At 38.9% G+C, this 12,900-nt stretch overlaps 1 protein-coding gene across 1 annotated transcript in view; it reads right to left on the bottom strand.

Annotated features, from left to right (window-relative positions):
- Nucleotides 1-12,900, bottom strand: part of LOC141113852 (ABC-type organic anion transporter ABCA8-like) — a 111,355-nt gene that overhangs the window by 54,220 nt on the left and 44,235 nt on the right. Inside the window, exons 13-19 of the mRNA XM_073607175.1 lie at nt 11,583-11,702; nt 11,353-11,491; nt 11,156-11,246; nt 10,153-10,292; nt 9,337-9,456; nt 3,228-3,429; nt 1,917-2,089 (exon numbers count right to left, since the gene is read on the bottom strand). Coding sequence (XP_073463276.1) covers nt 1,917-2,089; nt 3,228-3,429; nt 9,337-9,456; nt 10,153-10,292; nt 11,156-11,246; nt 11,353-11,491; nt 11,583-11,702 — 985 coding nt within the window. The remainder of the gene's footprint in view (nt 1-1,916; nt 2,090-3,227; nt 3,430-9,336; nt 9,457-10,152; nt 10,293-11,155; nt 11,247-11,352; nt 11,492-11,582; nt 11,703-12,900) is intronic.

The raw sequence follows: 12,900 nt of genomic DNA, 5'->3' as shown, positions 1-12,900 counted from the left end.
AGTTCAGAGGGTGGTGATAAATGGGGAGTACTCAGAATGGTCAGGGGTGGGTAGTGGGGTCCGAATTTTTCAATTCTCAAAATTTCAGAATTTCCAAATTTTACATTTCCAAAAATTAAAAATTTCGGAAATTCGGAATTAGGAAATTCGAAATTTTGGAAATTGGAAAATTTGAATTCGGAAGTTCGAAATTTCGGAAGTTCGGATATTTGGAAGTTCGGATATTTGAAAGTTCAGATATTTGAAAGTTCGGATATTTGAAAGTTCGGATATTTGAAAGTTCGGATATTTGAAAGTTCGGATATTTGAAAGTTCGGATATTTGAAAGTTCGGATATTTGAAAGTTCGGATATTTGAAAGTTCGGATATTTGAAAGTTCGGATATTTGAAAGTTCGGATATTTGAAAGTTCGGATATTTGAAAGTTCGGATATTTGGAAGCTCGGAAATTTGGAAGCTCGGAAATTTGGAAGCTCGGAAATTTGGAAGCTCGGAAATTTGGAAGCTCGGAAATTTGGAAGCTCGGAAATTTGGAAGCTCGGAAATTTGGAAGTTCGGAAATTTGGAAGTTCGGAAATTTGGAAGTTCGGAAATTTGGAAATTCGGAAGTTCGGAAATTCGGAAGTTCGGAAATTCGGAAGTTCGGAAATTAGAAGTTTCGGAAATTAGAAGTTTCGGAATTTCGGAAATTTGAAAATCCGAAAATAAGAATGAAAAACTGAAAATTCAAAAGAATTAAAATCCGAAAATTTGAAAACTCGAAAATCTGAAATAACTAATAATATCTATTAAATTATAGGCATTGGAATTTCCTTTACAATTTGGCTGTTAGTGAACGTAACAAATACAAAATTTATCCAAAGTTACGAATCATCTGAAATAACGAATGCCGTATCTAAAAGAATGGCACGTAATGATCTAATAATGATAAATAACAATAATAATAAAACCTTTGTATTATTATTATCCATTATTAATTTGTTCCATTCCATTTGTTTAGATGCGGCATTCGTTATTTCGGATAATTCGTAACTTCAGATAAATTTGTATTCGTTATGTTCACAAACAATTTGAAAGAAAATTCCAATACCTATGATTTAATAGTTAGTTATTATTAGTTACAGGCATACCCCACTTTTAAGTACACAATGGGGTTTATTTACTAAAGCTGGAAAGTGCAAAATCAGGCTCACTTCTGCATAGAAACCAATGAGCTTCCAGGTTTTATTACCAAAACTTAATTGAACAACCTGTGCTTAGAAGCTCATTGGTTTCTATGCAGAAGTGAGCCTGATTTTGCACTTTCCAGCTTTAGTAAATAAACCCCATTGTGTACTTAAAAGTGGGGTATGCCTGTAGTTATTATTTCGAATTTTACTGATTTTCTTTTCGGATCTCCAAATTTTTGAATTTCCGAATTTTCGAATTTCAGAAATTCAGAATTAGAAATTTCAGATTTCGGAAATTCAGAATTTCGATAATTCGGAATTCGAAAATTTGAAACTTCAAAATTTTGAAAATTCCGAAAAAAGCAAAAAGAACGAATGAAACGAAAACAAACAATTTTTTTGTCAGTGCACATGTCTAGATGGGACCATGTAACTACAGCATGCATGTTGGAGATGCATTTTCATTGGCCCATTAGTGGTGGAAAATAAAGAAGTCAAACCAGTAGATGGCAGGGGTGGCCTATGGAGGGGCATAGTGGGGTAAGGGCCACACATGCCTGTAGGAGGCCAATCTAACTCTCTATAATCTGCAACCTACTTGCACATAATATTAAACTCTGTGGAAGCTTGGAAACTGCTGCTTCAGTTATGTTTTAGTACCGAGAATGTTTTTGATTTGCCCAATTTGATTTTCTTTTTTGCTTAGATTGTTAATAACAAAAAATTACGGCCCCTTTTGGTTTTGTACCGGTGGAGTTGATGAGCAAAAGATTGGAGTAATATTTGTGGTCCCAATCTCCGGGTCTTCGGAAGTAAAGCTGTGGAGTCAGCTCCCAGGTGTTTGTGGAGTGGAAACTGTTCACCGCCACCAGTATGGTGTGGGTAACCAGGGGAAGGATGAACAATACCAGCAGAAGAAGTCTGAAATTCAAGATGGCGTGTTACATGCATATTAAACTAAAGACAACCACACAGAACCTCTTATTTTCATTCTCACATCGCATTTGAAACAAATTTTTGATCATAGGTATGGTTGGCAGTAACCTGCCACTTGAAGACCCAAGTTTATGGACCCCCCCCATTCAATCTACAAACAATGGAGCCTAAATGTCTCCAGCGAAGGGTCCTGGTTATCCTCCATCATAAAAAGACATTGTAGAAAATCGTGCACTTCCAACCTTGTGGTAACAGTTTGGTGAAGACCCTTTTCTGTTCCAGCATGACTGTGCCCCTGTGTACAAAGCATGGGGGTTAATTTACCAAAACTCATTGCAAAATCTGGTGCAGCTGTTCTGTTCATACAAGCCAATCAGCTTCTAACTTCGGCTTGTTCAAGCTTTGACAATAAAACCTAGAACTGATTGGTTTCCATGCAGAGCTACACTAGATTTTGCACTCTCCAATTTGAGTAAACCAACCCCATGGTTTGACCAGTTTGGTGTGGAAGAACACCTTTAGGACTAATTGAATGCCAGTTGTAAGACAGGCCTTTTATTTTGGTGCCCAACATGGGGCCTGATGGGGCCAACACCAAATGGGCACAAATTGTGGGAAGCCTTTGCAGAAGAGTGGAGCCAGCTCCATAATGATATGGTTTGTCCAGTTTGGTGTAGAGGAACTCGAGTGTCCTGCACAGAGCCCTAACATCAACCCAACTGAACACCTACGAGATGAACTGGAACACTGATTGTAAGCGAGGTCTTCTGTGTACAAAACTGGCTCCATGAAGACATGGTCTGACCAGTTTGGTGTGGAGAACCTAGAAGGCCTACTCAGATCCCTGACCTCAACTCTACTGAACACCTTTGAGATGAATTGCAAGCCAGGTCTTCTGCATACAAATCCAGCCATAAAATATGATTGGACCAGTTTTATGTTGAGAAACATAAGTGTATCAAGCTATAACTAGATTGATGGGGCATACACAGTGAATACATCTTCTAACACCATCTGATGTCACTTTTTCTCAACATGTAGAATTTTACACATGGATTAGCTCTCTATACCATACCTCGGTCCAGCCGCACCATATATGGCTAAAACAGAGGACATCACCTACATATATCGAAAGCTTTTCATGTCATGGATAAGCTTCAAGTATCGGATCCTCGCCACAGCCAACACCTGCCGTCTCCATAGAGCCATTCCACTGATGGTGGGCGTACTGGAGTCCGACATCAGGGAAGTCGAATCCTCCGGCTCTGAGGAGAAGTGATCCTGGTCCTCATGTTCATTTTGCTCGCTGGCAAAAACACTGTGATCTGGTCATTCAAAATGAAAAAAAAAAAATTAGAGTGCAGCACAACACCGATTGTAAAGATATTATTTTGCTGCATTTTTTTGTCAGTCTGATGGGATCAATAATGTTAGTTTTAATATGATGTATTCCTTGACCTGACCTGGTTAAACCATATGAAAACCCTAACAATGAACTTCTCTTATTTTCTCTCCTTTTGTTCTGCACATTATTTTTATTTGATAAGTTCACAAAAAAATACCTGTTGATCCCGCCATAAATGCAGTGAGCTGTTAACTTCCTGTTGCCTCTGCTTGTGCGGCACTGAAATCTCAAGCTCTGTGTTTTACCAGCCTAGTTCTTTCTGTTAACTGCAGAACACCTCCCTCCTAACACACAAGAGAAGGTGAGGGAGTTTATCTGTAGTGCTGTCCTAGGGTGACAACACTGCTCCAGTCCTCCATAGTGATCGAAACTTGGGCCCTATATTGCCGGATTTCCCTACAGTTATACGAGGGGAGGCCAATAAGTTCTTACCCTCTGCATGATCTAGATGTGCTAGGGATCTGAAAATTTTTTGCAGTTTTATAGGTGGAAATCTTAGTAATATGCATGCCAATTTTTGTTTTTGTAGGTCGTGGTGAATTATAGTTAGAACCAAGAGAACTTGGTGTAGGTGTCATGCCGGACAAAGTTGAATACTGAGCCATGATCCATCTTCAAAGGGAGATCTGCCCAAATAATCCATGAAGAGATGTCAGCTGTGTACGGAGAGGATTGTCCATTATATGAGACTTTCAAACGATGGAAGAAGAGAGAATTCAAGCTTGGTCGCATAAATATTTAGGATGACCCAAGGGAAGGTTGTCCATCAACTGCCACAGAACCAAGTGTGGTGGCGAAAGTTGAGCAGCTATGCTTGAAGATAGACGTGTGACTATTAATTTCTTAGCTAAGGAGGTGAACATTAGTAGGAGGCAGTTTACAACATATTTCATAACATCCTACATATGAGCAAAGTGACTGCACGTTGGGTTCCCAGGTTACTGACACCTTTCCAAAAACAGCAACGAGTGGAACGTGCACAAAGCATTTTGGACCTGTACCAAATGTCACTTTTGTTCGTTATTGTGGCTTTGAATTTCTGCCCCATCCACCTTACTCACCTGACCTGACACCTTCAGACTTTTTAATGTTTTCCAAATCTGAAGAAACATTTACGGGGAAGACGTTTCCACAATGATGAGACAGTCATTACTGAAGTTGATAGCCGGTTTTCCTCCAAATCTGTATACTTCTATGCATATGGTATTAAAGGTCTGTTCCACAGATGTGAGAAGTGCGTAACCATAGGAGGTGGATATGTAGAGAAGAGAGAGTCAGTGGACTCAATTTCAGATCTCTAGCACATCTGGATCTTGGTGAGGGTAAGAACTTATTGGCCTCCCCCTCGTATTTAGAGGAGCCAATAATTTAAGAAATTGTGTGGCACCCAATGTGGCCGATCCACCTCAAAGGCTAATTTGTTTTACAGAAATGAGCGGTAGACATGTGCAATTCGTTTAGTTACGAATTATTTTTTTTAACGAATTTTGACAAATTTGTTAATTTCCGAATTTTTCAATTTCGAATGTGTGAAATTCGAAATTTCCAAAAATTGGAAAATTCTAAATTTCAGAAATTCGAAATATCGGAAATTCGAAAATTAGAAACTTCAGAAATTGGAAAATTCTACATTTCAGAAATTCAAAATTTCAGTCATTCGAAATTTCAGTCATTCGAAATTTCAGTCATTCGAAATTTCAGAAATTGGAAATTCAGAAATTTGAAATTCGGAAATTTGAAAATTCAGAAATTTGGAATTCGGAAATTCAGAAATTCGGAAATTCAAATGCGGCATGCGTTCACAAACAGCCAAATTTGAAAGAAATTCCAATACCTATAATTTATTAGTTAGTTATTATTTCGAATTTTACTGATTTTCTTTCTTTTTTTCAGATTATCAAATTTTTTCAGTTTTTCAAATTTCTGGATGTCCGAATTTTCAAAATTTCCACAATTCGAAATTCGGAATTTGAAAATTTGGAAATTCAGAAATTCAAAAATCAGAATTTTCGGATTTCCGAAAAAAAGCAAAAAAACTAAAAACTAACAAATTTTTTGTCAGTGCACATGTCTAATGAATGGTTTGTAGGAAATGCAGGGCATGTCAGATTAATGCACAAACAGGAAAGTCATATGACAGTCTTTTATTACTGTGGTCTATTTAATATGGTGTCCTTGTAACATACTTTACCACTTGGGCTTTAAGCGTCAGGTTGGGGGAACATATTTTTAATATCATCAAGGGTTTTCCAGGACATAGAGTCTTAAACACAATGCCCTGAAACACAACAGGTACTGTTTTCATTGCTCTGGAGAAGTACATTCCCCACTGGAGGGGGGGGGGGGGGGAGGGGGGATGTTAAGAGTTATATATCCAGGAATAAAACCAGTTGTATTTATCTGCTGAAGACCTATCCCCCGATTGGTTTGACCATAGAGTGGGACATAAATTGCTATATCAATAATAGTTGAGAATATGACAAAATAGCAAATTGGATTGACATTATTTGGGGGAATTTAATGAACTAGTTTTTTGTGATTAGGAGGAATTTTTATATATGTTTTATTTATCCTTTGCTATTTTTATATTATAATATATATAGTAATATTACCCTGGGAGGATGGTTTATATATTGGCTATAATATGTGGGAAAACCACATTTGGACATTGGCCTGTATAAGGAAGTCCTGGATGCATTGGCCATTAGAATCCTCCATTCGTTTTAATGTGGTTTTATTTTAAATCTCTTTAGAGCGCTTACTGATAGTTGTCCACAAGATGGCACTGGGGGTAGATCAGGTAATTCACGGAAGAATTTACCCCCTTCCCGACCGGGACTTTTTTGCGATACAGCACTGTGTCGCTTTAACAGCCAATTGCGCGGTCGTGCGACGTTGTACCCAAACAAAATTGACGTCCCTTTTTTCGAACAAATAGAGCTTTCTTTGGGTGGTATTTTATCACTTCTGCGGTTTTTATTTTTTGCGCTATAAACAAAAAAAGAGCGACAATTTTGAAAAAAAGGATCAGGACTGCGACATTGCAGCGGCCAGATCGGACACTTTTGACACTTTTTTTGGGACTATTGACATTTATACAGCGATAAGGGCTAAAAATAGCCACTGATTACTGTATAAATGTCACTGGCAGAGAAGAGGTTAACACTAGGGGGCGATCAAGGGGTTAACTGTGTTCCCTGTGTGTGTTCTAATTGTAGGGGGGATGGGACTGACTAGGGGAGGAGACTGATCGGTGTTCCTATATACTAGGAACACACAATCTGTCTCCTCTCCCCTTACAGGGCTTGGATGTGTGTGTTTACACACACACACATTCCCGTTCCCGCTCTGTCAGGAGTGATCGCGGACATCGCAGCTGCTGGGCACGTGCATGGGCTCCTCAGTGACACGGCGGGGCGCATGCGTCCCTTAATCCCCTTAAAGCGGCCACCGTACAGCTACGGTACAGCCATTTTGCTGGCGGGTGGTCTGGAAGCGGTTAACAATGTTCACATGTTAGGTTGTTGGGCCGTCTCTTCTTCTCAATGAGGGCCCAATCGCAATGATCTATTGCTGTATATATTAACGTGGTAATTGCGTGTGTGCGTGCCCCTGGTGACGTCATATATGACGAAACGCGTAAGACGGAGCCAAGCACACATGCTACCACTCATGCCCATTTGACAGTCGGCTATCTTGCTTCCTGGTGGAAATTATCTTTCGGCGTTTACACGCTCTTGATATCTCTGCTTATGAAAGTGTTACTCTTTTTAATTAATAGTTTTAAAGCTATATTACACTATATTGGTTACCTTTTGTTTTATGCCTTATGACATGGATTAATCCCTGCGAGGGAGTTGAATACTGAGGACTGCATACTAGCTCATATTAGCTCATTATGTAATACTCACCTGAGATCGAAGCCCCCACTGCGGTGCCCATACACAGCACCTGCCGACAACATTTCTACATTTCATGTATGTGCCATTGCTTCAGTGCGCATGTGCGGATGACGTTGGCACATGCAGATTGAGGGGATATCTCCTAAACCGTGCAGGTTTAGGAGATATCCGGGGTAGCTACAGGTAAGCCTTATTATAGGCTTACCTGTAGCAAAAAGTGTAACGTAACCACTTTAATGTGCTTCTTCTTGAGCCACTCCTTAGTTGACTTGGCAGTGTGTTTTGGGTCATTGTCATGCTGGAATACCCATCCACGACCCATTTTCAATGCCCTGGCTGAGGGAAGGAGGTTCTCAACCAAGATTTGACGGTACATGGCCCCTACCATCGTCCCTTTGATGCAGTGAAGTTGTCCTGTCCCCTTAGCAGAAAAACACCCCTAAAGCATAATGTTTCCACCTCCATGTATAATGGTGGGGGATGGTGTTCTTGGGGTCATAGGCAGCATTCCTCCTCCTCCAAACATGGCAAGTTGAGTTGATGCCAAAGATCTCGATTTTGGTCTCATCTGACCACAACACTTTCCCCCAGTTCTCCTCTGAATCATTCAGATGTTCATTAGCAAACTTCAGACCGACCTGTACATGTGCTTTCCTGAGCAGGGGGACCTTGCGGGTGCTGTAGAATTTCCGTCTTTCACGGTGTAGTGTGTTACCAATTGTTTTCTTGGTGACTATGGTCCCAGCTGAGATCATTGACAAGATTCTCCCGTGTAGTTCTGGGCTGATTCCTCACCGTTCTCATGATCATTAAAACTCCACGAGGTGAGATCTTGTATGGAGCTCCAGACCGAGGGAGATTTACAGTTATTTTATGTTTCTTCCATTTGTGAATAATCGCACCAACTGTTGTCACCCTCTCACCAAGCTGCTTGGCGATGGTCTTGTAGCCCATTCCAGCCTTGTGTAGGTCTACAATCTTGTCCCTGAAATCCTTGGACAGCTCTTTGGTCTTGGCCATGGTGGAGAGATTGGAATCTGATCGATTTGCTTCTGTGGACAGGTTTCTTTTATACAGGTAACAAGCTGAGATTAGGAGCACTCCCTTTAAGACAGTGCTCCTAATCTCAGCTTGTTACCTGTATAGAAGACACCTGAGAGCCAGAAATCTTGCTGATTGATAGGGGATCAAATGCGTATTTCACTCATTAAAATGCAAATCAATTCATAACTTTTTTGAAATGCGTTTTTCTAGATATTTTTGTTGTTATTCTGTCTCTCACTGCTAAAATAAACCAACCATTAAAATTATAGACTGATCATTTCTTTGTCAGTGGGCGAATGTACAAAATCAGCAGGGGGGTCAAATACTTTTTTCCTACACTGTTTCCTGGATTATATGTTCATTATGTGTTCTATATTCTCAATTTTAAAGCTGCACTGTTTGTATTGTACCTCTCCTTCATAGATACAGTAAATAAGCATTGTCCCCCCAGGACAGATTGGGGTCTATTTACAATGTTTCAGAATTCGCACAGGCTTTATGAATAATTCCCGTAACCTGTCTAATAAGTTTATTTCCTATGATCGCCGGTGCCATCTAGTGGCCATAATGCTGTATTCTCCTGAAATACCTCAATGAGAAAAACACAGCATTATGACAACTAGATGGAGCCGACAATCATAGGAAATAGACATATCATTATGGGGATTATTCACGACAGCTGTGAGAATGCTGAGACATGCGGATGCAAATTATTATTTTTTTTTTCCATATAAAGACACCTTAATATGTTACTGGCAGAATCACCAGGTGAAAATAAAGGGGAAAAAAATCCTAAAAAAGGAAATTGGATACAGCCAGCACATTTAAAAATTTCAGACCTTAGAGCTGCTGGATGGTCGAAACATAAAAATGATGCCCACCTTCTCTTTCGATCTCTGCCTCTCCTTCAAGTTTCCGGAATACATCATCCAGGGTGGTGACAGAGACACCATAACTCACAATGTCCCGTCCCACACATCCTTCCAGATCAGAGAAGAGAGCTGTAAAACAACAGTTCAAAGTAAAAAGAGAACTTCAGGGAATATAAATGGAAAGGACAGAGGGAGGTTAGCGTAATGCAATGTTTCTCAACCAGGGTGCCATTTTGAGTTTGACTTGAATCAGAGATGGATGAGGGGACTTTGTGATGTGGGGAGAACTCTCACGTGATAGGGGTATTCTGTTCTGGAGGTACTCTAATGTGATGTGGGGCTGTCATATATAGGGGAAACTCTGACTATGTGTTGATAGAGGGGCCTGGCCTCTCATGTATAGGGTGGACTTTGATGTGATGGGGGGACCTCTGAAATTATGGGAGCCTCTAACGTAAAAGGAGGACTCTGATTGGAGCATCTCTAATGGGAAGGCGGGACTTTTGATATGAAGTTATTTCATTATGGGGTTGTGTGTATCATCCTAGGCTTAGGTTTCTCATCGATAAATACATTTTTTATATTTTAGACTTGGGTGCTTTAAGATTTTGCATCCTTTTAAACTGTGCCACCACTGAAAAAAGGTTGAGAAATGCTGGTGTAATGTGTTAATTTACCTCCATGCCATCTTTTCTTCTTAAAAAATCTGATAGGAGCTTTGTGTTATCGTTAGCTCAATGCTCCTGGTCTGTGCACTCCCTGCTTCTTTTCCCTTCCCAACAGACATCCATTTTATCCCCTCCACACCATAATATGTGGCCCTACCTGGGAAAGCATCCGTGTTCTGGAATGGCAGGGTGAACATCAAATCCTCGACATTCTCTGTGCTGAGTTTGGCACTGGAGACGTGCTGCTTTATGAGGGATGTGATGGCCTCTGTGTCGCATGATGGAGTCACCTGGATCCTGGTTACCCAAAAAAAAGACAAAATAAATATGGTGTTATCATGCAAAATTTATCACTAAAATACTCTTCACACTGCTAAGGGACATGGACCCATCATCTGGGCCAATAATCCTTTTAAACTGCATATGTTATTATTAAAAAGGGCCACCTGCTATAGAAGAGACAAAGGTTGGTGGTTTGGTAGTCCAAATGGCCAAGGGACCAAAGGCTCAATCCTTCACATAAGTTGACTATTTTTACTCTGTGTGAGCCACATTGCCCCACAGGATCACAGTTTAGGCATTTTCATAAACCCAACCAGGCTTTGTCTTCTATGCTTGTAGTGTAGTATGGGACCTGGTGGCTGCAGGTAACATGTCATTGAAGTTTCCAGTATAAGGCCTTTTGTCTTTTCACGAGGGTCTAGATGTTAGAAGAGTTGTTTGCTGAATTCTAACCCTTGCTTGAAGGTTCTCGTATGAGGCCTTTGTGTTTGCACCATGGGCTAGATCAGGGTTTCTCAACTAGGGTTCCTCCAGAGGTTGTTAGGCGTTCCTTGAGCAATGAGCAATTTCTGCCTCTCAGATAACTTCCCACTGACACCATTGATCTTTTTATCTATCTGTAAGGGGCTAATTCTTCCCAATGACCACAAGTGTAAGGAGCATTCTTCCCACTGACCATTACACTACTGTATCATGAGTTGTCGTAGGGGTTCCTTAAGATCGGAAACTTATTTTAGGGCTTCCTCTGCGTTGAAAGGGTTGAGAAAGGTTGGTTTAGATGATGGAGGAGTTGTTTGATGAATCCTATACTTGGTGCACCAACTGCATCTTCTGCAAGTCTCAAAGCATTACATGCAGGTTTGGGCCTCCATGCTCACCTCAAGTGATAGCCGATGCCCCATTTCCGCTTTAGGAAAAAAGAGCTACCAACACATTTCAGCCTCCCATTGGAGAGCACAGCCTTACGATCTGGAACCGAAATTAGAAGATAATGGTCAGACATGGATAAGAATTTTCAACAAGCTAGAGTTTGTTACAACAGAAATATGAACACCAAAATCATATAACAACGAACCTGCAAGGATGTCGGCTTCGTCCATGAACTGTGTGCTGAATAAGGTGACGTGGCCAACTTTGCGCTCTTTGAGAACAGACCATACACGGTGCCTGGAGAATGGGTCAAGGCCAGCCGTCGGTTCATCCAGCAACAGAATCTGAAAGGAGGGGCAAGTTTTTGTTCCCAAATTCACCCCTAAGTGTTTTTTTTTTTTGAGGAAGATGAAAAATGAATCCTGAGAAGATTACCTCAGGGTCTCCTAATAGTGCAATCGCCAGGGTCAGCTTCCTCCTCTGACCTCCACTCAGATTATTTGCTCTCAGGTCATGAATGTTCTCTATGTCCAGGTCACAGAGGACCTTTTCTACCTATAAAATTAATCTAATCAGCAAAAACTCAAACCTTCTATTTCAGAATGTCTATTGTTGATGTATACAGTGCCTTGAAAAATATTCATACCCCTTGAAATTTTCCACATTTTGTCATGTATTTTATTGGAATTTTATGTGATTGACCATAGACATGTGCAGGATGAAAAAATTCGACCGCATTCGAAAAAATTAGACCGTATTCGAAAAAAACTATCAAATTCGAAAAAAATTCTACCACATTCGAAAAAAACTATCAAATTCGAAAAAATTCTACCACATTCAAAAAAAACTGTCAAATTCGAAAAAATTCTACCACATTCGAAAAAAACTGTCAAATTCGAAAAAATTCTACCGCATTCGAAAAAAACATTAACTGAATTTGAAAAAGTAAACTATATATAACCATTTTGCGAAATTTAAAATTCGTATAGAATGAAATCGAATTCCAATAGAAAAGATTAGGATAGAATAGAAAGTATAAAAGAATAGCATAGAAAAACAATAGAACAGAATAGAAAAAAATATAATATATTGTATTCTAATCTTTTCTATTCAAATTCATTCTGTACCTAATTCCAATTTTGGAAGATGGTTATATATATATATATATATATATATATATATATATATATATATATATATATAATATTTTTTTTCTATTCTGTTCCATTGTTTTTCTATGCTATTTTTTTCTATTCTATTCTAAACTTTTCTATTCGAATTTGAATTAATTCTATGCGAAATTCAAATTTTGGAAGATGGCTTCTAAAATTAGAATTTCGTATAGAATGAATTCGAATTTGAATAGAAAAGATTAGAATAGAAAATAATAGAAATAGAATAGACTAGAAAAACAATAGAAGAGAAGAGAATAAAATATGATATATATATTATATTTTTTTCTATTCTGTTTCATTGTTTTTCTAGTCTATTCTATTTCTATTATTTTCTATTCTAAACTTTTCTATTCGAATTTGAATTCATTCTATACGAAATTCGAATTTTGGAAGATGGCTTCTAAAATTTGAATTTCGTATAGAATGAATTCGAATTTGAATAGAAAATAATAGAAAAGAATAGACTAGAAAAACAATAGAACAGAACAGAATAAAATATGATATATATATTATATCTTATTCTATTCTGTTCTATTGTTTTTCTAGTCTATTCTTTCTACTCTATTTTAATCTTTTCT

Source organism: Aquarana catesbeiana, linkage group LG12 (assembly GCF_042186555.1).
Source record: "Aquarana catesbeiana isolate 2022-GZ linkage group LG12, ASM4218655v1, whole genome shotgun sequence".
NCBI lineage: Eukaryota > Metazoa > Chordata > Amphibia > Anura > Ranidae > Aquarana > Aquarana catesbeiana.
This window is presented reverse-complemented; position numbering and strand designations above follow the sequence as displayed.